General features: G+C 38.9%; 1 protein-coding gene across 1 annotated transcript; it reads right to left on the bottom strand.

Annotated features, from left to right (window-relative positions):
- PATL1 (PAT1 homolog 1, processing body mRNA decay factor) lies at positions 1-27909 on the bottom strand. The gene is made up of 19 exons (XM_058526781.1): positions 27739-27909; positions 25653-25764; positions 19588-19805; positions 19199-19279; positions 18380-18574; positions 17340-17441; positions 16900-16989; positions 16453-16676; positions 15174-15263; positions 12350-12530; positions 11507-11630; positions 10935-11032; positions 10337-10396; positions 9149-9297; positions 7692-7851; positions 4040-4195; positions 2192-2283; positions 1948-2097; positions 1-1626 (listed from the first exon to the last, which is right to left on the bottom strand). The coding sequence occupies exons 1-19, from the start codon at positions 27751-27753 to the stop codon at positions 1605-1607; spliced, it is 2319 nt and encodes a 772-aa protein (XP_058382764.1). The 5' UTR covers positions 27754-27909; the 3' UTR covers positions 1-1604.

The raw sequence follows: 27909 nt of genomic DNA, 5'->3' as shown, positions 1-27909 counted from the left end.
TCAAGTATACAATTTGTTTTTATTTACAATACCCTATAAAAATGTAAATTTAGAAACTTTAATTTTTATTAATTAGAACTAAACAAAAAAGATAAAGCACAGAAAGGAAGAAATAATAATCAAGTATTCACTTGATCAGTTGTGAAGGGAAGGTAGGAAAGGCGCATGGTGGAATTAGTCAGTAGATAATGGCAGAGGGAAGCTAGGTAATGTCACTGGGGAACAGCGGATGGAGCCTGGAGCTACAGAACAGGACGAAATGGACGAAATGGAGATGGAGAACATGAACAGCTGGTTATAACAGAGGATTTTACTGTTGTACAATACATGTATGTGCAAAATGTTTATTCTGTTTAAATATCATAACTTGTCCCCCCACTACATTCGAAAAGGTGAGAACAGCAAAGAGTGTATCAGGACAGTCAGGTAAAATTAATCCAGATTTAATTTTCTTAAGGGCTATAATCACCAAGGATCAAAATCCCTTATCTTGGTTGATTGCTGAATGGGAGAAGGACAAGTGAAAAGTATTATGGCAGGCTGTCCCTGCTGGGATTCAAACCCAAGCCCCAGGCTGCCTGGGAATGGGACTTGGGTCAGACCAAGCAGCAAGGGGAGCAGTCCTGCTCACGGTGTGGAGCAGACTGAAGAGCCAAGCAAGCCAAACTTAGCTTCCATGGTTACATATGGAAGTTTCCACCCAGGACACCAAATAAAAACGGGAGAGAAGGAAAAGCACGGCTTACTGAAGTAGTCTCAGGAAGACAGAGTGAGTGTGCAAAAGCTACATTGTGGAAGCAGGCTCTAAGTTAGGATCATCTTGAACAATCTTCCATGCCCTTGAGGGAACAGGCTCAAGTACACTGTGGCTGTAGCAGGAGAAAGGCTTAACCGTGTGCTGTTTCCATTGAGGAGGACAGAAACACAGGAAATATGAGCGGGGAGGGAAAAAAGGACTTCTCAGTCTAGAGCTGGGCATCAGCCAATTAAGAGTTCTGATTTTATTAAATGTGCTGCATACCCTATATTTATATTAAAACAGGTAGAACCCGCCAAATTAATTACAAGATGGACTAGAAATAGATTAAAAACACATCAGCTGGTTTGTGTTTAGAGGAGGAATGTGTCAACTAAATATCTCTCAATCTAAAACTTGTTCTTTAAGGATCCTCTGGTGACCACATAAACATATGTAGAGGAGTGTATGTGCACGCATATATATATCTTCGTTTCTACTTAATTGGCTCTCCTATAGTCATATTAATATGGGGCAATGAAAAAAGACTTCAGTAGGATGAGGGAAAGAATCCTTGGGCAGGCTACAATCTACTCTGAACTGGAACAGTGGTGGTGGGATAAAAGGAGAGATTATATTTGTGTCTCTAGGGCAAAGAAAATGCAAAATTGAGAAGTGAGTAAAAGTAGGACATGCAGAATTGTAACACAGAAGGTAAGAAGAAACCAGCAAAAGTTATCACCCAGCCAAATTTCACAGAGCAGTGGGGAAAAAGCTACCTTCCCTCCCTCATTAAAAACACTCCACTGGTGATGGCGGCAGTGCAGATGGCAGCCAAAAGGAGGTACTGGACACATTTGGAGATCTTTTATCGTATCCCCTGAACTAGCCTACGGGTATAAAGAGAGAGAGAAAGGAAACTCGTTTGTATAAATGAGTTAAAACAGAGGGCAATTTTTTGCATTCAAGTTACATTCTTGTAAGAATTTTCATAACAAAACATCTAAGATATCTCTACCCTTAGCATTTAGTCAACTATGAGGGTGCCACTGCACCCAGTACAGTGTTTTATATCTAGTAGATACTCATATATTTGATAGAAGTCTTTAATATCTTCCACCAACTTCAGTTTTAAGCCCCCTGATCTCCTCCTCGTAACTTCTAAAGTGCCAACTTCAGCAAGATGCGGAACTCTCCTGTTTCAAACTTACTGCAGTTTTGTCTCCAGCAAGTTCAGTTTCTGTCGGTCAACATAGCGAGAAAAGAGGGAGACTAGGTTTGTGGGTATAGAAATTGGCTTGGCCAGGGCTGCCTGGGGAATCCGCAGAAGTTCTCGGGTTGCCATGAACATCACCTCCGTCCTGACAGAAAGAACCAATAATAACAATATAAGAAAAGAATGACAAGACTACCTAAAAAACTTAAAATAAAAGAAGAAACACAGTCCAGACTGACCACTGGTTATTTTGCGTTGACTCTGCAGCAGGGTCTGAACTCTGTAGGTCTTCCCCACGGCTCAGGACGACGAGGAGCAGTGACAGGCCAAACTACAAGAGGAGACAAGAGGGAATCAAACTCAACACTGCATCTAATGCTCCTCCACCACCGCTGAGAGGATCCCAGCGTTAGATGGTGAACGGCACCAAATCAAAACGCCCCCACTGCTGTGCTTTTCTGTGAAACTGGGCAAAGATCAAACTACCATGAGCTGGGAGGCTGTGTCTTTCTCCTGGCACAGCAGCCACAAGTATAATCAATGGAAAAGGAAAGTCCCAGTGTCCAACAGTCCTCTCTGCTTCCCCACTCCACCCTGAGATGAAAAGGTCATTTTTTCCTGCCTTGGATGATGTGGGATTTAGCTTTTCTCCTATTTACTAGAACAGAAATGGATTAAAAGGCAAAGTTAAGTGTGAATAAATCTTGATTCAGAAAGTTAAAGTTCATGGAAAAAATAAAAAACATTAAACAGAGTAAGATATTTTGAATTAAGAAAAAAGGTGTTAAGACCTGTGGGAAAATGTACAAAGACAGGTAACTGGAATGATCAGGGTATGAAGAGAAAATTTCCTTAACAAAGGATACAACTATCTGGAAATAGAAAAGCTGAGAGAGGATGTTAATAAGAGTCTATAAAATAAAAAGAAAGGATAAACAGATATATTTACCATATCTAAGATTATCAAAATTCAGCAACATGCTTTAGAAACTGAAACATGTAAAGATTGTTTTATTAGATCTGTTTTACTCAGTGGGTAGTAAAAGCAGAAAACTTGTAGTCTAAAGGGGCACAGAATGCAAATTCAAATAAGGACAAAGAGTACTAGGTTAAAAGTATCAATCATAGCTGTAAAGGATCAAAAGAGGAAGCTAGGCATAATTCGGGATTCCTTGAGACTCCTTTTTCACTCTATTGTATCAGGTGGCCCTTAATGAGTACCCACTATGTACCAGGCATTATATTGAACCATTCCTAGCTGTTCTCTCATCGAAGTAACAGGACCACTCTAAAGTCCACACCATCACCTCCACTTTACAGATCAGGAAACTGGCTCAGCAAAGTGAAATAATCTTTTCAGGGTCACAAACCTAGAAAGCAGCAGGCAAGGAGTGGAAACCTGCTCAGTCTAGAAGCTCATGTTCTTTCTTCTATATCACGCTTTGCCTGAGTCTCTGGATCTTTAACTTGATGTAAATGAAATATGAAATGGGATGTTCTACTATTTATAGTCTCATGACAGAGACCACTAATTACCTATCTAATATGCCTTCCTTTTCAAATTAGAACTCTGATTTTATTTGTGGTGACAATGGTGTGAACTAAAAAATGTTTTCCAGCCTTCCCTGAAGTTAGGCGTGACTCAGACCCAGCCATTGAGATTAAGTAGAAGTTGTTGGTTAGAACTCCTGAAAAAGGTCCAAGTAAAGAAGACAGCCAGCTGATCCACACATTTTGGCCCTCCTCGAGCACCTCTGATGCAAAGTAGAGCCTTGAATTCCACAACCATTATGGACCCTGACAGGTCATGTGCATGGCAGCCACTGATAAGGATGGCAGAGAAGGCAAAGTGAAGGAGCCTGCATCCCTGACGACACTGTGGAATCACTATACCAGATTTATTCCACATGAGGTACATAAATTCTATTTTGTTAAAACCATGGTTATTTCTAGCTCCTGTTACTAGGAGCTTAATGTAACTCCTGACTGAAAGAAGCCTTTTCTACAAGTTGCCACAGCCACAGCAGCCATTATTTTTACCCATAATGCAAATTCAGAAGCCTTGCAAAGTTCAGGGACAAGCCCACCTTGTTCTGGAGCACAGCAGTGAGGTGAGGATTGGAGGCTGCTGGTGCAGCTGCACTCTGAGGTAGGTTCATTAGCTGTTGCAGAAGGCTGGTGACAGTCACTGAGGGAAGGTGATAGAGGAGGAGAGAGAAGGGACTCAGTAAGCACGGCAGCACCTACAAAAAATAAATAAAAGCATTATTTTTGCTGGCAATTGTTACTTCAGTCATCCCCCATCAGGTATGGACGGAGGGATGCTCAGCTGTATACTCAACTGTGTGAGGCAAGATTTAACAAACAAGGGCTGACAAGTCTAGCAGACACTGCTAGAGTCTTAACAACAGATTCTAAGGTATCCACTGAGAACTTTTCCAACTTAATTTGCACAGGAAACATCATGACTTGTGTGAACCACAGGTGTAAAGGCACTTCTCAAATACACAGCAAGATTCATGCTAAAACATCAGTATTTTAATTCATTCCACAAATATTTAAATGCCTACAATGTGCCAGGCACAGTGGGCTAAAAACAAATATAAACAGGACACAGACCCCCAGGGATCCAAAGTATACTGGGGAAGATACAAGTAAACTGGCAATTTCAATATATAGTGAGAAGCACTCTAAGATAAATTCTGAGTGCTTCAGGATTACTGAGAAGTATTTTCAGACTTAATTGTATCTTGTTTTATCTTTATAAGAGCTCAATGAGGAAATGGAGAAATGATTACCCAATTTTTATAGATTATTAGGGAAGCTCAGTTCAGAGTTCAGAGTTACAAAGCCAGTAGCTAGCACCAGAACCCAAGGCTGTTGAATTCTAGCCTGCTAGTCAATTCCTTCCTTTTTGCCATAAGGCCCAGACTGGAAAGCTCAAGTACAGAGCTACTAATGTAACTAGGTTATACCACAGGAGAGGAAATCAAGAGAGCATCCCAGCACTCAGTGCCCACGGAATGAAAAGTGATGGTTGGTTTTACTTTAAATGGCATCCAAGGATGGAGAGTAAACTACTTTTGTGACCTACTACTCTAAATAAACAAAGCTCTAAAAATCAAAGCATTTTTAAACATATACCAAAGTACAAAGAACACTGTAATGAAGTCTATGTACCCATCACCCTATTTCAACAATTAAATCACCAATATTTTGCAAGTCTTATTAAATCTATGTTCCTCATATTATTTCAGTCATAAATATTTCAGTTTGTATCTCTAACAAAATCTCTCACAATATTACTGCACCTAGCAAAATTAACAATAATTCCTTAGTATTATCTATATCTACTTCAAATTCAAATTTCTCCAATTGTCTCACAAATGTCTTTTAGCAGCTGATTTATTCTAATCACGATTCAAACAGATCCACACAAGGCATTTGGCTGGAAAGGCTTAATACGTTAACAGGTCCTTTGTCACTGCCCATCTCCTTTCCTCATGCCATTTATTTGTTGAAGAAACTGGGTCATTTGTCCCATTGTTTGGATCTGGCTAACAGTACCTCTGTGGTGTGACTTAAGAGACTGCACTATCCTCTGTTTTTTCGATAAACACGGATAGGATAGTTAGAACTTCAGGTCTGATTAGATTCAAGTTTAATGGGGTGGGATGTGGGGGAAGGCAAGAAAACTTCATGGATAGGGCTATGTGCTTTCGACTGCATCACATCAAGAAGCACATAGTGTCTGGTTGTTGTTCGCCTCTTAGTGCTGTTAGCAGTGATCACTGGGTTCAGGTGTTGTCAGCCTGCTCCAACCATTGCTAAGTTCCTTCATCCACCTTATACCTAATGCTTTTAGCACCAGTAATGATTGCTCTCCAGACTGAGTGACTGACTGTTTTTCCATTGGGGGTTGTAAAATGGTGATTTTTCTAATTTTAACATTTCTTTTGTATTTATTAGCTAAAATTCTTCTATAAAGAATTTTCTATTATCAACTCTCTGGTTACTATGATATTTGGTTGTAATGGAAATGCAGGATAAATGCTTGATTCTTTATTTACTAATTTTCAGAATAATGAGTTGATAGCCTAGCAATCTCTGAAGATGATTAATCTATTTTTTGGTATCATTATTAACTCAGTAAATTAAATATATTTGATATATTTCAATCCAGTGGTAATTTTTCTGATACAAATTATCCCATTTTTGACCAATAGGAGCCCTTTCAAGTTGGTTTGTATATCTTGTACACAGGACCCCAGTAATCTTTTAGCTTCCTTGCTTTCTGGCACAAGATATTCCAGGATTATCATGTACATTTTATGCCTCAGACTTGGAATCAGCTATTACTTCAGGGAAATGGTATTTAGAGATGTGGTCTATTACTCTTTAATGCATATGGGTAAAAACTTAGCCTCCATTTTTAACCAAGTTTTCCTTGCTGGCAGGTAAGTTCCACGAAGGCAGGCATCTCTGAATTTCTAGCTCCTAGCACCTATAACTAGGTGCTACATTTCTAGGACCTAAAACAGTGCCTGGTACATAAAAGAGTCCAATAAATATCTGCTGAATGAATAAGCTCTCCCAAATGTGTTTCTGTTGATGAGTTCCTGAGATTATGATGAGTGAGTGCCTGCTCACTGCCTACAACAATTTATATGCTGCAGAATAGCTGTTACTTTTAGTCTTGTCTTCTACTTTCTAGGATAAACTTCAAATCTTTAAGCTTTCCTTCAATCCATTTTTCATTCTTGAAATCCTTAAAAAGTGTACTTGTCTCATCCCACTTCACTTTTTCTGATGATGAGACCTAAACTTCACATTCATTTCTTCTGCAGATGCTAAAATTTCAAGAAGGAATTTTTTCAACTCACTATTATTTCAGAAGGAATAATTTTCAACTCTTTCATGTCATACCACTTATATCTCAGCATCATTTGTTTTCTGGGAACTGTTATTACTCAACTTGTAGTCTACTATAACAGGTTCATTCTCATAAATTCTATCATCTGAATCTCACACTTAAAAATACTAGTCATCTGTTCTACCCTTATCAATTTCTGCTTTCAACTTCTAAGACTATTCTAAATTTTGCTAATCTTTCAAGAGTTTTTTTGACAGGGATAAGCAGAGAGCAATCCTTACCAAGAGTTAACTTGTAAACTTGATAATCATGTTTCAAATTCTAGCCTAGTTTAGATCATAATCAAAGTTATTTAAAAGCACTGGCCCAGTTCCTGTGGGACACCATTCAACTAAGCCTACAGGGAAATGTTAAGCTACTGGTAACAGCCCAATTAGTGATACTTTATATGCAACAAAGTAGCCAAGACCATAAGTTTGCAAACTTGACTGAGCATCAGATTCAGCTGGGGACCTTGTTATAGATCCCTGATCTTTCCTCTGTAAATTCTGATTCAGCATGTTTGGGGTAGGGCTGAATTATCTGCTTCCCAAGTAATTCTGATACAGACCACAGCTTCATAATTATGTCAAATAAGACGAAATTATTGCTTTCCTCATGTTTAGGAATATGGTATGTTGGACCAAAAATGGGATTAAAAATAAAGGCCTGAAGTAGCTAGAGCTATGCTTTAAATAATCAAGTCATACTGTCAAAGGTTAGACAAAACAACACAGAAGGGAAGAGGGGAGAAAAAGAAATTCAGATTCTAGAAATCTTATCAACCACGAAGACTCAAAGGAAAGCTGTCCCACATGGTGGATCACCTCATCTTGTGCATCCTTCTTGATAAGGAAAGGGAGGTTCCTGGCCGTTGTCATGAGAATGTCAGCTGCTTGCTCTGTGGAGAGGAAAGGAAGAATACGGGCAACCATTCTCTTCCCTTTTCGGATACACATGATCTGTACAAAGTGGTCATCACTTGGCCTGCAGGGGAAGAAAAATGCTAACTTAGGTCAGCAAGAACAATGTAAACAATCCTTTTTTTCCTCTTACATGTTACTGAATGAATATACTGCATTCATTTTCACTCTACAATTATCTGTACTACAAAACAGTGAGAATTACTCCTCCAACTCTCAACCAAATAATAAAAAGTAATTTTTCAAGCTTCACAAATGTAGAAAATCTTCATTTCACAAATTTTATGTTAAAAAAACTTGGTCAAACTTCATGCATTAACTTCCTTTATTAACTTTTAAGTAACTACACAAATAACATGGTTAATATAGCAAAATCTGAAAATACATATAAGGAAAATGGAAACAAAAACATTCATAATCTCAATTTTATTAGTGTTAACATTTTGAAGAACCTTTTTGCTGTATATTGTGTATTTTCTCTTTCATAAAAAAAAAAAATAGGCCCATGGAATTTATATGGCTTTGTTACTTCACTTTTTTCACTTCATAACTTCTTGTGAACACCTTTCCATGTCAGTATACTTCAATTACATACATTTTATTGGCTGCATAACATTCCAATCTATGGATAAACCGACATTTATACAACCAGTTGCCTGTCAGCCCAACTCCAGAAAAGGCATGTTGAAGGTGCTTATTCTTATGTTCTGTTTTGTGTATGTCCTGACTTAGAAGAATCAATTCCCTTGAATGGGGAAAGGGAGTTATCAGGAGATACAGTCCTCTTGCATTCATCAAATAAGTATTTGAGATTTATATAACATTTATCATTAGCAAGATTCTGTTCCAGATACTGGGTGGGAAAGAGAGAGAGAGATACAGAGAAAAAGATATATTAAGGAACTTAGTCTCCACTGGAAGACTGACCAGTTTCCATAGTGTGTGAGTATTCTATGGACATTCCAAGGAAGTATAAATGTATATTCTTGGTAGGAAAGAAAATACATAAAGATTGCAATGTTGAACATGCTAGTAAGCATAAACCAGGTACACTGTATAAGCTCAAAAGCAGACACCAAATAATGTTCCACTGTATCTCCAGCACCTAGCCCAGTGCCTAGTAGAGACTGAACAAGTATTTGTTGAATAAATGAATTCACAATCAAGTTTTTTTTTTCTTGGCTGGGAAGGATTATGAAATGTTTTACATAGAAGTGACACTTGGCTTGGGCCAAAAAGACAGACTTTGAGCTTACTGAGATGGTAAGGAAGGGTATCCAAAAGGCAGAAACTTGTAAAGCTCACTTTAGCAGAGGGAGGCCGGCTAGTCTCATGTTTTCCTCAAAATGCATATTTCTTACCTCTCTTGTCCAGGCAATTTCCCCCTTAAGTTGTCATACATGCTGCAAATTTTGTGCTTTCTTTCTTCCATCAGAGCAGGTCGGTCTTCTTCTAGACTTAGGAGATACCGCCTTTCATAATCCTCCACATCCAGGAGTAAACTATAGGTCTAAGGGAGACACAAAGCAGGCCCCAGCATGCTAGGTCAGGATCAGAGCATTAGACAAACAACTTCACAATTCAGCACTACCAGATAAAGTAAAAAGAGTGAAAACTACTGTAATAGGAATGAGGGGGAAAAAATGTGCTCTTTTGAATCCAGAAAAACATACTGAAATCACTTAAAAAATTCCTCCAACACTATTCTCTGTCCCTCCTTGACCTCTAATCCAGAAGGCAATGATGGTGAAACGATTATACACTTTCTAAATTTTGCAGCAGCAACAACGGCACTGTAATATAATGTATCACTGCTCCAAGTGATGCCTTATATTTATAAAAACGGTATTAGTCAATTTTACCACAGGGCGCCAGGCACTGTTCTAAGCACTTTGCATGTGCTCATTCACCGAATGCTCGCCACAGCCCAGTGAGAAAGACACCATTATCATCTCCAGTTTTACAGATGAAGAAACTGAGGACAGCACAGAAAGATTAAATAACTTGCCTTAAGTCATAGACTCCATTAGAAATGGAAAAAGCATGATCTGCAGCCTGGTTCCAGAGTCTGTGCTCTTAACCACTATGCTCTAGGGCCTTGCACCATGGTATTTATGCTTTACAAATTAACTGCCTATATATTATCTCATGTTTCTTAGCACTCAGCCGAGTGTCTAGACCCAGGGAGTGCCCAATAAATATGGGTGAACCAACTTAATTAATGCATAAGCAGAATAATGTAATTTTTATTCTTATTTTCTTGGAAAGGTGACCTGCCCCAAAACACTCGGCTGTTAACTGAATAAGCTTTGACAAAAACCCGGAACTTCTAACTGTAACTGCAGTGTTCTTTCCATGAGGTCATAGGTAAGGTATACCACATTTCTTTCTAGTGTGCTCTGGTACACAATAGGCACTTAACAAGGATATATTCATTAATTAAAATCACAGAACACTGACTGATTGCTTACTTTTCCACTTCTTGGGTACACATATATTTGACAGTTTCTTATTTGCAACTAACTAGAGCAACAAATTATAAAACTTACTTTCTCAATTATGACAAGGGTTTTTCGTCTCTTGTCCCGAACTTGTTTTTCTTTTGTCTCCTAAAAAAAAAAAAAGACAAGACTATTCAGTGTGAACTCTTTACTTTTGTTAAGAATAACTTAGTAAGTGTGCATATGTAGTTCCATTTGTGACAACACTTTGGGAATCCTGACTCTTTGAAAGTTAATAATCTAAAACAACACTAATGTGGACAAGGGTCATAGAGTCGATGGAATCAACCCACACACAACTAAACTGATTTCATAGATGGGCAAAAGGTAATTGTAGAATGCAGATGAAGTTATCAAAGAAAAATCTTAAAATACACCAAAAATGGTAATTTTAAAAACTGGAGTAAACAGCTGATGCTGTCTGCAGCCAGAGTTACCCAGGTCCTGCCCGGCTGCCTTAGAGGTGAAGGTGTTAATAACTCAGCATGTCTGCGGAAAACCAGAATGCCATGACATTCTATGGCAGGTGGGATGCTCCAGCTTAACTACCAACAACTCCATCATGCCTGATTCCATTCTACAGTGACCCCAAAAGTAGTAGAGATGACCCAGACTTTCTTAAACACACAATTCTGCTGACACTTACATCATCCTCACTCCGAGATGTCACAACAGCATCAATCATTTTTCGGGGATTATTCACACTAGAGACAGTAAGCTTTCCCAAAGAGCCCTCAAACTGCACTGCAAGGACAAAAAATTTCCAACAAATAAAAACTCAGCAATGCAGGCAGCCAGCTTTTAAAGAAGATCTTTATATTCTCTATTTTTTACTCATAGTCTAACAATTTACTACAAAAATCTATTTATCATCTAAAGCAATGTCTTATCAAAATCTATCCTTTCCCATTTTTTTGTTGCAATAATAATCAAATAAAAAAATCTGAAGTGTTTCCCTCCTATCTATTTTAGGGATACTAGAAATTATAATAGGTTTTAAAAAGTTATGGAATCTCAGGTAGACAAGGATCTAAAAGGTCATCTGTCAAACCATTCATTCCATGCCTGAATAAAGCCTGCTCTCTGCATTTATTAAGGACAATGATACTTTACAAATCAGTTTCAAACATCTCTAACCAATCACCTATAACCTTAATCTTATCCTATCGGCAGCATGTCAAGTTCCTCTTCCTACAGGCCTGGGGATAAGGACCTTACCTGGCTTATAGGCGTGCTCCAGTTTGGCCACCTGAGGAGTAATGAGCTTGGTGCGCTCCTTTTTAGGGCCATCACCTTGCACTTCTTCAGCAGCTGACAGTTTCTCCAGTTTTTCAAAGTAATTCTACCACACGAGAAGATGATTTCAGTGGCAATACAAGCACAGTATATGGCTGCTCTTTATCTTTAAATAATTTGTACCAGTGGCAGTAACATAACTTGAACTCAACAAATTTGTTAGATTGCTATAAATTTACTTTACCAATAATCCAAGCTTTCAAAAAAGCTACTCACCAATGGAAATATCTTTAAAGTTAGACTGCCAATATTCTTTTTTTTTTTTTAAAGATTTATTTATTTATTTTCCCCCCAAAGCCCCAGTAGATAGTTGTATGTCATAGCTGCACATCCTTCTAGTTGCTGTATGTGGGACGCGGCCTCAGCATGGCCGGAGAAGCGGTGCATCGGTGCGCGCCCGGGATCCGAACCCGGGCCGCCAGCAGCGGAGTGCGCACACTTAACCGCTAAGCCACGGGGCTGGCCCATAGACTGCCAATATTCTTAATTGAAAGAACCAGATTATTGATTCCAAAGGGATTTGAAAACATTGGTCTGAGAGCCTCTATGTCTAAGAAATAAAAGGCATATATGCAAACCTTTTAGTGAACAGTGTGAGAGGTTCTCCAGCTTGAAAAGAGGACAGAATTTGCTTAGTCAATTCTTATCCACTTGAAGACTACCTCAAAAGAAAATTCTATCAATATTTAATTCTACCAATATTTAAATAAGTGCCTTCACCAGAGTAAGGGACTAATCTGTCATCCTCAAAACTAGAATATTTACCTGGTAATAAAAATCATCCAGGTAGGGATCAGTGCTTTGCAGCTGCATCATCTGGATTTTAGAGACCCAATCCTTCTCTCGCTGCAACATGAGATTGGCATAGGGATCCTTTCGGAGATGGTCCTGATGACTGCTCCGGTGACTTCCTCTATCTCCTGCACCATTGAGATTACGATGTTGACTGAAAAACAAACATGTGCCACATTCAATTAATGTGGATGCATTAATTATGGCTTATACAATACGGGAATGAACCAGGCCAATTAAAACATAAAAGATTCCTCTTTGCTTTTGTTAAAAGAGGAGTGAAAAAGAATTGAATCTTAACAGAATTTGAGAGAAAAGAGCTATGCAATACCTAATTAAAGAAATAAAACTGAGATCTGAGTGCCTTACCATATACTAAGCACTTTCACCTAGGACTTTTGTATAAGTCCTACAGTAACCCTACGTGGTAGGTAGTTTTCTTTTATCCACTTTAGACAACAAACCAAGGATAAAAGAGATCAAGTAATTTGTCCAAAGCTGTCCACCTGGTAGAGAGCAAGAGAGTCGAACACAGGCCAATTTGACTCCTAGTCTATATACCTTTTTTTAACTTGTTGAAAATCACATAATACTTCAAATATAGAGAAAAGCTCAGCAAACACTATAATAAACATGCAGTTGCCCACAACCCAGACTTAATGAAAAAAATTTATTTGGCTAAATTTGCCTCAGATGTTTAAAAAGTAACATTAAAGTAATACACTATTACATTTATAGTTGCAGGCCCTCTTGTACTTCTCTGGATCCCAGTTTCCAGCTTCCTTTTCTTCCTAGAGGAACTACTATCCTGACTTTGGTAGGTATTCTCCCTGAAATGTTTTTATACTTATATTACTTGTGTGTCCATCTTTAAGTATTATATAGTATTATTCTGTGTACCTTTAAGTTTTACACAAATGGCACTAGACATATAATTCTTTTTGCTTCTTACTCAACATTACACTTTTCATATTTATCCACGTTGATAATACACCCAGGTATATACCAAAAAGTAGAATTGCTAGGATGTGGTGTAAACACATTTTCAACCTTATCATTTACTGCCAAATTCTCTCTCAAGAGGCTGTATACTCCATTCTTGCCAACAATGACAGTGTTGAGACACTGCAAGTTTTGTCTGTCTGATGATGTAAAATGGTTATCTAATTTTAATCTGCATTTTTCTGATTATGAGTGAGCCTCAAAATCTTTTCATTTTTATGGGCCGTGTAGGTTTCTCTACTGGGAATTGCTTGTACTTATGTATGATATCTTTTCTCTGTATAGGATTTTAGTATATTTAAAAAATTTTATAAAAAAATTTTTAACAGTTTTATTGAAGTATAATTGATATACAAAGAACTGCACATATTTAATATGTACAATTTGATAAGTCTGGACATATGCCAACACTTGTAATACCATCACCACAAACAAGCTAACAGACGTATTTAACACTTATCAGAGTTTCCTTGTGTCCCTTTGTTGTTTTTTTGGTGGTAAGAATACTTAATATGAGATCTACCCTTTTAACAAATTCTGAAGTACACAATACCGTATTGTTAACCATGGGCACTAGTAGTTTCATATTTTAACACATCAAATGTATTAATCTTTTCTTTTATGGTTTGTAATTTTTCTGTCTTGTTTTAAGAGCCCATATATTTTTCTCCCCTTCAAAAAATATTATAGAACTTCTTTGAAAGTGAGAAGGAATTACACACACAGAACCATAACATTGAAGGGTGAAGGAACCTCCAAGTTCTGTTTAGTTTTCTTCTTTTACATATATATGAATGATTACAGAATATCAGCTCCATGAAGGCAGGGGTTTGATGTGTCTTATTCCTCTTTCAATCCCCAGAACTTACCACAGTGTCTGGTACACAGCTGGGGCCACATATATATTTATATTTGTTGAACAAGGATTAAACAATTAGAGGCAAAAATAAAGAGTGACTGTTGGCTTTACTCAGGACCCAAATGTAAGGCTAGCCAATATATTTCAAGATGACCTCTGAGCTGAGATGGTAAACAAGAGGTAGAGAGGAGCAAGGGAAGAACTTGGTAAGGAGTGAGAACAAAATGCTGACTAAAACAAACAAACAAACAAACAAAAATCAGATCTAAACCGTATGTCGGATTCATGATCAACAGAATTTTAATAACTTGGAAATTAATTGATATAGTGTATCAAAAACATAGCCAGCGGTTAAGGTTTGGCACTCTCACCACCGCTGCCTGGGTTCATTTCCAGTCAGGGAACAACACCACTTGTCTGTCGGTTGTCACACTGTGGCGGCTGCATGTTGCTGTGATGCTGAAAGCTGTGCCACCGGGATTTCAAATACCAGCAGGGTCACCCATGGTGGAGAGGTTTCAGCAGAGCTTCCAGAATAAGTAAAACACATGTAGAAAGGAGGACCTAGCCACCCACTTCTGAAAAAATTGGCCATAAAAACCCTATGAATAGCAGTGGAGCACTGTCTGATATAGCACCAGAAGGTGAGAGGATGGCACAAAAAGACTGAGCTGGGTTCTGCTCTGCTGTACACAGGGTCACTAGGATTCAGAATCCACTCTACAGCACTAACAACAAATCAAAAACTTAACATCAACGATATCATAATATCAATAACAAATCAAAAACAGCATATATGATCTGACTTCATCAGTAAAATAAGCTCAATACTAATTAAATTTACTAAAAAAAAGTAAACTAAATTTGTAGCCTTGTTACACTATCAAAATTAAAAGCTGAATTAAGAAACCACAAAGGGGTGAGATGTGCACTTACTTCCTATTCTGTTGCTGTCTCTGATGCAAGAGTCGACGGTGCTGGGGATGAAGGTGAGTTGTGTCTGGTCTAAACATTGGGGCCTGAGATCTAAGAAAAAACGAAAAAGTGTCATGATTTTAAGTTTTAAAGAATGTTGTCAGTACAGGATAACATTATACAGGTTCACCCAAGGGAATGCTAAAGTCTATTCTAAGGAGATCTTTCAGAAGGAAAAGACAGCCATATTTTTATGTCTCCCACAAAGGCCCATTTTCAAACCCTAGGAGCAAGATGACAAAATCTGAGTGAATTAGCAGTAAAGCAATATAATCCTTTTTCTTTTTGCTCCTAACTGTTAAACATTAAGCCTCTAAATAGATTTAATGTACTTAGTTTCAACTATTTGGGAATGACATTGAAAATAAATATATATGACGGTTAATTTTATGTCAACATGGCTAGGCTATGGTACCCAGTTGTTTGGTCAAACATTAGTCTAGATGTTGCTGTGAAGGTATTTTGTAGATGTGATTAACATTTACAATTGGTTGACTTTTAAGAAAAAAGAGACAACCCTCAGTAATGTGGGCGGGCCTCACCCAATCAGTTGAAGGTCTAAAGAGAAAAAAACTGAGTTTTCCCAGAGAAGGAATTTTGCCTCAAGACTGAAACATAAAAGTCCTGCCTGAGTTTCTAGCCTGCAGGCCTGCCCTGTGGATTTCAGACTTGCCAGATCCCACAATTATGTAAGCCAATTCCTTAAAATAAATCTCTTCTTTTTTATATATATATATCCTATTGGCTCTGTTTCTCTGGAGAACCCTGACTGATACAGTATGATATGTAATAAAACACAATTTTGCTGAAGCAGGAACTTGAACCTCCCTGTCATAAGACCAGGGCACAAGTCAGCACTGAGAGTAGCTGACTACTCAGCATCTGTATCTCTGTTCCTTGGCATATGGAAATTCTTGTTGAGTGATAGGCACTTTGTGTATATGTAAGTATATATGTGTTTGTAAAATGGATAGAAAGTGAGACAGAAGAAACTTTAAAAGAAATAAAAGAGGTGATTAACTAGCAATGTGCATATGTACACAGGAAGCATGTGACTTGAGGGAAATGTGATTCATAAGAAAGCCTGGAGACTGTCAAACACTTCTGTGTTTGGAGGAGTCAATAACATCTCAAAACATATCCCTTGCAACGCTCAAGAGACTTCTATGTTATAATACTAAACCTCAATGATCCAGAGACTGGGCCGACAATGAATAAACAGTGGCATCTGTTTGTGTACCTTAGGTTTTGCAGGTGAGGTCCTGGGCCAGGGGGGTGCTGCTGTGGAGGAGGTGGGGTAGCAGGGGGTGGATTACTAAAGAAGGCACGGAAGCCTGGTGCTGGGGGAAGCATCTGCCCAACTCGCCCTTGCAGCAACTTGGGATTCATGGCAGCAGCAAGCGGACTACCAACAAATCCAGGGACCCGTGCAAACTGGCTGGGAGACATCCGTCCAGGCTGTAGCTACAAAGAGGGACAAGACCTTAGATTTAGTTAATCAGCAAGTCCCCTTGCTTTTATCCACAGAAAAGTGAATACTGTTTCCATCAATACCTTTGTTTGAAAAAGTAAAGGAAAAAATAAGGGTGGGTAGAGACTGATTAACAGCAAAAAAAAGGGGAGACCATCTAGTGACCCTTAGGGAAGTGAGAGAGCTCTCTATGGGTCAGGCTAATCACAGGCTTACCTGTGCTCCTCCAAGAAGCTGTGCTCTCTGGAGGGGGCTGAGAACAGGAGGAACACTAGGAGGGAAAGGGTGACCCAGTAGGGAAGAGTTCTACGGAAAAAAAAGAAAGAAAAAGAAAAAATTATACTATGAAACAGGTAAATCAATATAACAAGGGAACTCACTAGAAATGCAGAATAAATTTGGATGTAAAAACTTTCAAATCGTATAGTCAAGCTGTCCAGTAAAGGAATCTAAAAAGACAGTCATGATAAGAAAACATTTGAGGTGAGAAACAACTAAACATGATCAACCATGTTTTCTGATCTGGGGACCATAAGATCCAGAAATTCAAGTACCGAGATTATAAAAAATATGTATAATTTAGGAGATGTCTACATACTGGTAGTGATCAGAAAATACGTAACTGCACACTTTCATTAGGTTGTAAAGTGACATACCGGCACACTGCACAGCTGGTTTGGAGACATCCTCTCACCATAGGGAGCAGGATAACGCGGTGGCATTGGGGGCCGAACATGGACAGGCTTCGGACACAGGATCTATCAGGACAAACATATATACAACTACACTCAATGAAGTCAGTTTTTCCTCTACCTACTCCCTCCCCTCAAGTACTGGTAGAGACACAGAACTCAATGCAAAGCCCTACTTCTAAGCAAATTGCTACGGCTATGGGTTCACATATGGAGCCTTTGGTCCCTTCCTCTCTCAAATATCAAGCAATGTGCCACCTCTTTAACTGAGGAAGATTTAGCTAATTCTCCAGTTATCCCCACCCTTCCGTGCTGTCTGAGGGAGGTACCAGCAGATATTCTGACTTGCAAATTCTCTCCCAAAGGATATATTTTGGTAGCAGTGAGGGAGAAGGAATGATAAGAAAGCTGGAGGATTAACTAAGTCCTATTTTGAAGCCCCTGTGATATGGCCGCCATGCTCAGCTCTTTTGTGATACATAGTGACTCCACCATTTCATAGGATATTGAGCCTAACTAGGCCATACCAATACCACCCTCCCCCCATACCTTCCAAATTGGCCTTCCTTTTCAGCTGCTGGTTTCAGGTGGAGGAAAGTCTATGGAACAGGACTGCACAGGCTCTAGGGAAAGCAGGGATATCTTAAAGGTAAAAAGGGATGTGGACAATGCTGAGCGTTCCCACTCCCCCCAGCTTTCAGTTACCTCTCTGCCAATGTTCTGGGCAGCCAGCAAAACATTTTAAAAAGGATATATACACTAAATGTGGTTAACTACCCTTTTTCTCCCCCAGTTAAAAGGCAGCAGCAACAGGAGCAGCATCAGCAAAGAGCATCAGGGAATGTGTCTCTTATTTGTACTAACTTATCCTCTAACTGGCTATTATTCTTTCTAATCTAATGCCTACCCAAAACTTCCACCCTCCTCCCAGCATCACCAATTTCCCAAGTAATTTTGCCCAGATTCCCAATATCCTGGGCTGAGTGCCTGTTATTGAGAGGTACCTGCTGGTTGAAGCTGGGTACAGCCATCTGCTTAGGTGGGGTGCCTATGGGGACAGCTCTAACAGGAGGACTCCCAATGACAGGTGACGTTGACCGCCTTGGTAACGCACGCTCAGAAAGGTCCCGATCATCTTCTGGGCCCTGAGGGGCCCTCTGAGGCAAGGCATATTCTAATACAGACACTGCAGGCATTTCCTAATTGAGGAAGTAGTGAAAAAAAAAAAAAATACAGGAAAATTAGCTAACTTGAAACGTTTTAATAAACTCTACAGATGCCAAACTATCTTGAGAAATTATTTTTTATACTTTTATTTCACATCCAGTAAAATTTACTGTCTTTGGTGTACAGTTCTCTGAGTTTTGATAAATGCATAAACTCATGGATCTACCACCACAATCAAGATACAGAACAGTTTTATCATTTCCCAAACTTCCTTTGTATTGTCCCTTTGTAGTCAACCCCTCCCACCACCCCCAACCACAGGCAAACAAACACTGATCTGTTCTCTGTCCCTATAGTTTTCCCTAGAAATCACTTTTTAAGTAATTCAAATCATAAGCTGACAAATTTGAGTTCCAATGGCTCCCTTTCAACCTTTTCAAAATAAAGCACAGTCAAGTGAGGATTATTACGGAGGCTGAGGAAGTGTACAATTAACAGGTACAGCTATGAGTGCTGGATGGAGTAATCAACATAATACTGGCAAATGACATGGCATGTACATCTATACATTGCTTCAGTAAGGAAAGGATGACAACAGAAGCAACCTGAAATTTTCAGATAATAGGAATTTTTTATAAAGAGAAAAAGTTTAATACCTGAGCAAGCAGTGGTCCTCGGATTCGCCTCAGAACTTCAGATCCATCCCAGATGCTGGAATTGAGACTTCCTGGTTGGGGCTAACAAAAAAGGAAAACACACACACAAAGTCTGGAATAGTGTGGGCTCTTTGGGCGACTTATCTGCTTTTGGTAAACAAGGCTCTAAAAGAGCCTCCACTGCTTGAGAATAAGAAATTACAGTGTTCCAGAATATACATTATTTCCCAACTTCCTCTATAGAATTGCTATCATCAGGAATTATATTAACAACTTTCTGTGGCATATGTAATTCTCTCAGGATAGTAGATGAAATAAAATGGCAAAGCTCAACACCTCACTTTAATTATTAGTTTGCTATAGTTCTCAAATCAGAGTAACTTACTCACTTGCAAAACTGGCCTGGTCTGCACTGCCGTCATGATAGCTGGGTCTTCTAGTTCGTTTTCAATCACCATCTTACTGAGCCTTTCTGCCAGATTCTCCTCATGGTCACCCAACAAGTCCATCTCATCCCTTTCTCCATTGCCTGTTTGTTCATTAACTGCCACTGGCAGCTTCTCTTCCAATTCAGCCAGGCGCTCATGTGCTTCCTGCCAATCATCATCTATCATAAAAGGAAATCATACAAAAAGAAATATAGTTCATATTGGAACTAAAAAGTTTTACAAAATTCTTCTGTTAACCAAATGAACAATTCCCATTCCAGAAGATAAGTGGCAAGTTAAATATCCACTTGGAGAGATGAGGTAAGAGGTACATGAAAGTGGGCTTTTCACTATTAAGAACAAATAACATCACAGCAGGAATAAAATTCAAGCGTTTAGAGTAATAGCTCTAAATTACCAATGTGTCCAAACTATATTCTGAAATCGATTTCTAAACTGGTGATAGATATGTCCACTCCAACCTGTTGGTTCTGAGATTCCACGACATTTCAGGCAAAAACTTTAAAGGAAAGTTAAAACTCACTGCACTAGCATATAACTGTCTCTTAGATTATCATTGCCATCTTCTTTACAAGACTTTAAATCCATTCGTTTCATTCGACTAGTTTTGTTGAGCATCTATTATGTGACCAGCGCTCTTTTAGGCACATGGGATACCTCAGTGTACAAGAGAGACAAGGATTCCAGCCCTCCTGCAGGTTTCCTTTAAGAAGGGAAGAGAGAGATAATAAACAATAAACATAACGAATAAGTAAGTTAGATACTCTATTAGAAGATGAAATGTTACAGGAATATGGAGGGAGAAAGGCAGATTGAAAACTTTAAATAGGATGGTCAGAGGTATGTCTCTTTGGGAAAGTGATACGTGAGCAAAGATTCAAGAGTAGGTTAGCTGTGTGGATTATCTGGGAGAAGAGCGTTCCAGGCAGAGGGACGGTCAATTGAAAGGTTTTAGGATGAGAGGCAGACAATTTTGAGAAACAGCAAGGACTGTGTTTGGATTGGAATGATCAAGGAGGAAGAGTAGAAGAAAATGAGGTCAAAGAGGCAGTAGGAGGGAGCTCCTTCAGGGCCCTTATGGCCACTCTGATTGATAGTGGGGGCCAACGGAGGTTTTGATGTGGCTTGACTTTCTGAAAGCATCACTCTGGCTGCTGGGCTGAAAACAGCTTCGGGGAAAGAAGGGGCAGCAATACTGGAAGCACGGAGGCCTGCCAGGTGGCTACTGCAACATGCCAGGGCAAAGGTGACGGTGACTTGGACCCAGGTCAGTTCCTCTTCTATTTTAACTATGTCTTTGCTATTCCCGCACACTACTGTATAGTCTGCAGCACCGGCACTAGGTTGTTTTCTTGTTTTTTATGCTGACGTAGCATTATTTTTGAGTCCCACTACAGCATAGATGAAAATCTTCAGCACCTTTTATCAGCTTCTCTAGAACTAGACCTTACTCCCATCACGTCTCTCATTCCAGTGCTCTTCAACCTCTTCATTCCGTTCTGCTTTCACCACAAAAGCTCTACTCATTATTTTGCTCCTTTCCATTCAAATTCAGACACCTTTCCCTCCTCACTGAAGCTTTCCCTAAATAACCTTTTCATTTTAATTCGACCTTCACCTCATCTAACCATGCACTACTTTCAAACCCACAAAAAACCTATGTACCCCTTTGTATATGTTTTATTCTTTAGTTTTGTTTGTGTGTCCCATAAAAATTCAACAGAGAGGGATAACAGGTAACTCCCTTTATAACTAACATAGAAACACAGAATTCTGAAAAAGTGCCCTCAATGACAATCCTCCTCATATAATTTTTCTATATATCTATTAAAAGAAAGGAGGAGGAAGAACTGGAGGCACCATGACAAGGAAAAAAAAAGGTGCCTGGTATATAATAAGGGTATAATAAATGGTAGCCACTTGAAAAAAAGTTTTGATTATTGACAAGTTTCTGAGGGGCTTTTGTGCAACTTGTTAAAATTGTCTTTATTCTTTTTTCTGCTTACAAAGAAAATATACATTTGCTAAAAAATTTAAACATCACACAAATATGTAACAACTTCGAAAGTGAAAGTTTCCCATAATTCCACAGGTATGTTAAGTTCTTTAAAATGCAAACTATAAAGTTTAACTTGTTTCTTTTTATTTAAGCAATACATCTGGGACATATTTTTATGTACACACACAAACATAACTATTGATAAGATTATCTCATTCTTTTTAAAACCTATATAAGATTCTATTCTAATGACAAAGTAATTTAATCCATCCTTTACTAATGGAAATTTGGATTATTTGCAAATTTTCAATATAACGATTAATACTGTAATGAATATTATGTGTATCTTAACATCTTAAGCAAATACTTAAGTAGGCTGTCTCTTCAGGGTCAGATTATAAACATTCAAAATTTGTTATTTTTATTATATAACAGTGTATCACATAACACGAGATCCAAAAAGCAAGGAAAATGGGATTCCCAAATTTATAATTTGGTATGATCAGAACCACTGTCTAGTCTTTGGGCACTGTGGTAGATCTGAATGTACTACTTGTGGTAAAGGAAAAAATCCACTTTAGATGAAAATTACAGCATTAATTTAAATTATCAGTTATCTGAAAAAGATATTGTTAAAGAACAGTATAATTAAAAATGAATTGTGACATTAATATTTGTGTCACCTTTGCTAAAGAAGAGTAAGCTGAGCAAGTTTTTAAAGGACAAATTGTTTTTTGCAATTTTACTAACTCAGCAATGCCAAAAAATGAGTCTATAATCCTGAATTAAGGGATTTTTTACATTTATTTCCCAAGTTTAGGAAGTAAGTTGTCAATGGATCAATTCTAATGTGGTCGAGTTCCAACTTGTGTTGCTTTCATTCACCACTTCCCATACTCATGTTTACTAACTTTACCAGATCCTACCAAAGATGAACAGTCTATTTGTCCTTAATAATACATAATAACACTGGTTAGTTAGCCATATTCTTTGTGAACGGCTCTGTTGTGAATTGTCACTTTTTCAAATACGTAAGCAAAGCAATCTATGCCATGGAATACCACCATCATTTCAGATTTTTCTTGTTCTTGTGAAAAAATCATCTGAAGCAATATGTCAGGGATGGCATGCCCTTACCATAAGAGGATACTTCACTCTGTATCCTTCTCAAACGACATAAAAATACAGTTACTTAGATATGCCAACGCTTGACCTTAATCCACACTGGTCAAAATGATAAAGGGTAGGCAAAGTAATAACAGAGAAATGAAGGGAAAGAGATATCTGTTTTCTTTCAACTAATTAATCTATACCCTGATGTGGGTTACTGAATTCCTGGCTGCTCTTATAAACTTATACTTGTTATAATAATTCCCCTGAAGTCTGTCTCAGGAGTATTTCTGAATAAAAAGAAAATGAAAAGGAGGTAGAGGTGATTTAATTTTAAGGCAATTTCAGTCCTTAAAGGTTATAGCAGCTATCAATAAAAGGGAAGTATCCAGAATGAGGAGCTCTTCCAAGTGGGGACAGGAGATTCCCAAAAATTCCCCAAAGACTGTTTAAACGTAACTGGTAATCTACACTGATTGTATTTATAGTTACTTAACCTCTCTGGCACTTTCTTTCTCCATCTGTTAAAATGAGGATAATAATAGCACCTACCTCACAAGGTGGCTGTGAAGATTAATAATATATGTAAAAAATTTAGAATAATAAGCACCTTGTAAGTGTAAGCTTTTATTTTTAGAGAAAAAGTTGAGGTTACTGTGGGCCATTTATTGCAAACATTTTTCCATGCAGAAGACAAGAACTAGTTTCTTAAGGAAAGGTGACATCAGAGCATTTGTAGCCAGTGACTTAAAACAGCTACTGTACTAACAGGTATTATTCAAGACACTTACTCTTTGAGTTAAAAACCATCAAACCAGAATGTATGCCAAAGGTCTGACATTTTACCTCCCGGTTTAAATTCTCTACACCAGCTGTGTATCTACCTGTAAAAGTGTATTAACTAAGCCAAAGGTTGATTTAGAAAGCAATTTTCTTTTTATAAACCTGTATAGTATTCACATCAAGATGTTATGAGGAATTAAGATTTTAACTTTACAATTCAAGTATATTATACTCTCAATGGAAAAGGCTCACATTTGGAAATGTTTTCTCCATTATAAACTTTGTTGACCAAGAAGTCCTTCTTACTCACCCTTATGCCCTAGGGTACAAAGTGGGCCAACCATATGCTAATTCACTGCTTCTACTTTTTACTACCTGTTCTTTTACTGTGTAACCTAGGGGCTTTTTCAATGCGTCTGTACTTTTCTTTTTTTCCATCACATCTTTTTTCCTGCACACTTTAACATCCTTTTAAGGCAATATTTTCCACATCTTGTGAGGAACACAGAAGCTCAGAAAAAAAGACTATCCACAGCACTCTGAAAGTCACTGAGATGGCAAGACTATTCCTCTTGTGTTCAGGTTCAAAACTAAGAACTAGAACATTTCCTGTGCTGCCTTATCTTAATATAATACCAATAAATCAATTCCACCAACTGCATCTTAATACTGAGGAATTTGCTAAAAAATGGTAACATTCAGTACAATATTTTAAGAGAGAAAACGTTCTAGAAACAAGCACACCATGTTTGTAGCTTCCACTGTATTCTACAGGTTATTACCAAAGTAACTTCCAAATACAATTCTATTCACATCAGTTCCCTGCTTTTGTAATTCTATTCTCTGTCCCTTTCCCTGTGATCTCTGCAGAGAAAGAACAGCGTCTTAGATCATATCATCCTCTTGGATGATCTCATCTCCTAAACTATGGCTGTAATCCAAACGGTCTTTGGTTCCCTTCTGTAATGAGTCTAGCTTCTACCTTAAACACTTCTGCTGCTGCTCCCAACACTGGCAGTTTTAGATCTCTACTGAATTGTGTAAACCCTGACTGACAACAGTATACTCTTTCATTATTGCCAATTTATTCAACTCAGTCTAAGCTTTAATAACTTTAAGCTGTCTAGATCACCGCAAAACCAGTTAACTACTACAACACTTTTAAGACCTCTTATTTGTTTTTGATACTCAACATCTTGCGATTACTCACTATGCTCAATTTCCTCTTCTTTATTACTTAACTTCGAATATTTGTTGCATAGACAGAAGTGCTGTGATTCTAAAGAAATCACATATATTTACACATTCCAACCCATACAGTGTTATTGCCGCTTTTCCACATCAACAGTCAAAGCAAAAATATTTGCACTGACTCTTACTTACTCATTTCTTTTAAAAGCACAGTTTAATTTTAACTAATTTTAGTATACTTGTTCCAGGATCTCTAATTCTCAAGCTTTATCATATACGCTTGTGGTAAATTTAGTTTTGTTCTTTAACTTTTTAACCTTTTCCAACTCCTAGAATATTTTCTATATCCAGGGATGGGAAAATTTCATCTGTGCACAGCACTCTTCTAACTTACAGACTTTCTATTACCAAAATTCTTTTTATAAGAATAAGAATAAAAAGCTTTTGATTTTATTGAAGCTACTATAAGACAATAGCAGGGTCATGCAATATACTATCAATAGTATATTTTATTGAATTTTAAAACATATATATCCAAATTGAGTTTTCTCCTAGTTCACTAGTTTTCCTTAAGTTACATGTTCTACAAATAAAAATTTTCTCTTCTAGGGTTATTTTAACCTTTGTAAAATGTCTACTTCTCTAACTATTTGAATTCCTTACAGTGTCAACCTAGAGCCATAGATCATATAGCTGGAAAGAATAGGGCTTAGAGAACACCTGGTTTTATAAGTGAGGCAAAAAGAGGCCACAAGGAACAAGGTAGATGCTTCCAGTGAAGACTAGACTATTATGACTGAGAACAAGAACAGAATGCCAAGTTAGTGACTGAGGTTACTCCTACTGAGACAAAGCACTTAGAAAAGAGATCATCTGAAAAGAGCAAGACACCAAAATGACATAAGAGAATGGTATCACTTACCAACTGCACCTGACCCAAATGTATCATCATTAAATTGATCAATCTCTTCATCTTCCTCTCCCAGGCCCTGAAATGCATCTTCATCTTCATCCAGAGGACAATCCTCCAAAGACTAAAAAAAGAGGAAAGAGATTAGCTATTCACGAAGTTCACAACCTCATTTTAAAAATGTTCTAAAAATGTTCATCTTACCTTCTCAATTAACATAACAGCTTCATTATGACTTTTTGTAAAGATGGCATTGTTTCTATCCCCCACTTTCCCTGACACTGGAAGATTTCAGGATCTTCTTTTCTTTCAGTTTCTCTTTCCTATTCCTTACTTCATTTAACCTCCCCCCTCAAAACGTTCCATTTCTCTATTTATCAAGAATCTAATAACAGCATTTCCTCACACAACCAACAAATTAGGCCTGCAACTTCCTTTATATCAATGGTTAGAAGAGTAATGACAACCGAAAATGAACACTTTATTATTTTGTGTCAGCTTTACGTATGTTTTCCAACAAAAATCTCATCTTCCCCATATTCATGTCATCTTTTCAACCATTTTTTTTTATTCCCTTTTAAAGCTTTCTCTTCATTTTTCAAACTTCTCCCCTTCTGTTTCCTATAGGCCCAAACTCTGGTGATAAAACAGAAAGCTAAATTTTCAGTCACAATTAAGTGAACTCTCGAAAAGCTGTGATACAGCAAGTTTACGTTCTGGCTCCACTTTTACAAGTGCTCCGAACCTGGGCAAGTTACATTCTTTCTGATTAATTAATTAAATACCTCTCCAGCACCTATCACATCTCAGGCTCTGTTAGGCTCTAAGCCTCAGTCTCCTAAGTGGTAATGCAAAGACAACACCACCCACCTCAGAGAGTTGTGAAGATCAAATGAAGCAAAAATTTAGGCAAAGATTATGGATTGCTGAACAATGTCAGACATCACCATAACAACTTAGGTGTGTTCCATTTTAAATATTTTCCCCCACCACTTCAGTTTTCAGCTGATTTACATTTTCCAAATTTTCTTTTCTTTTGGCAACTCTGCCTACCACATCTCATCTTCTCTCTCCATGCTTACAGAAAGTCAGTTTGGTCTGGAAACATTCCTATGAAATATGTGTCCCCAATTTTCAGAGACTCAGAATGGGCATTCCACAGTCTCTGGGCAGGCAGGTTTGTGCTACACCTTGCCTGGCTACCTCTTAGCCAGGCTATTCCAAAAGGTTAGGCCAAAGGGCCACTCTGCCTATCTTAAGCCCTCCCAAACTTACACAAAGTAGGCATGCAACTGTCTCCACATCAGAGGCAACTTCCAGCAGCCACTCCCTTCCAAATCGTAAAGATCTACTTAACCCAATCACTGCTTTTTTAAGTTGGAAAGACTCTTAGAGATCATTAGACCAGCCCCTTCATTCTACAGATCCAGAAACTTTATGTCTGGAGATTAGGAGTCGCTCAAGGTCATACAGTGAATTAGTGACAGGGTCAGGACTCTCGACTATTGCTACATTCCCGGGACCGTCACCAAACCCACGTCTCCCTCCACTCGCCCAGAAGGAACTTCTGCTGGACACGCCCCCGCTCAACGCGGAGCCCTCTGCAGTAAACAGTCTTCGGCCCCAGTCGAAGGGCAAGGCCAGGCCCCCTTGATTCGGACGACTGCCTGTGCGTAGAGGTGTGTGTAACTGGAGGGGAGGTGGTTCCGGGTCCAGGGCGGGAAACGTGTCTCTGGGCTTTCCTGGGCGACTCTTCCTCAAGAAGAGCCACAGGGTGGGTGCCATGCGCTCCCCTCCGCGCTCCTCCCCGGGTGGGGGTGGGGGGTGGTCTGGTTACGGCACTTAACGAGCCCTCCCCACCCCAAAACAGAGGCCATCTCTCCCCAGCGACAACTGATAGGACAGTCCCGCCCCCTGAAGCCAGCTCACAGCCCTCGGATTAAACCTGCGACCCCAAGCCCGAGGCACTCCACTCGGTCCAGAGGGTCCCACCGCCCGCCCCCTCCCCCCCAGGACCTCGGGACGGACGCGCGGGGGGTGAGAAAGACAGAGGGGCGCGGGAGGGAGGGAGGGGTCACTTCCGGTCGCAACAGCTCACCTCGTAGCGGAACATTCTTGGGGGGGGGGGGAGGGAGCGGGGAGGGGAATAGGGGAGGGAGGGAAGAAGCGTTGACTCTCCGGGCTCCTCCGCGCGCGGGTCCTCCACCGGCTCGCGACCCCTGGCCGCCGCCGTACGCCGGAGCGTGCGTGGGAACGTGCGCAGGCGCGC

The sequence above is a fragment of the Diceros bicornis genome, chromosome 31 (assembly GCF_020826845.1).
Source record: "Diceros bicornis minor isolate mBicDic1 chromosome 31, mDicBic1.mat.cur, whole genome shotgun sequence".
Lineage (NCBI taxonomy): Eukaryota > Metazoa > Chordata > Mammalia > Perissodactyla > Rhinocerotidae > Diceros > Diceros bicornis.
This window is presented reverse-complemented; position numbering and strand designations above follow the sequence as displayed.

Excerpts from the sequence above, each read along its gene's own strand:
- PATL1 (XM_058526781.1), bottom strand. Across the intron at positions 18,575-19,198 it reads GAGGACCACTGCTTGCTCAG|GAAATGCCTGCAGTGTCTGT; the intron begins GTATTAAACTTT and ends TTCCTCAATTAG. Across the intron at positions 9,298-10,336 it reads CCCTTGTCATAATTGAGAAA|ACCTATAGTTTACTCCTGGA; the intron begins GTAAGTTTTATA and ends TGTCTCCCTTAG.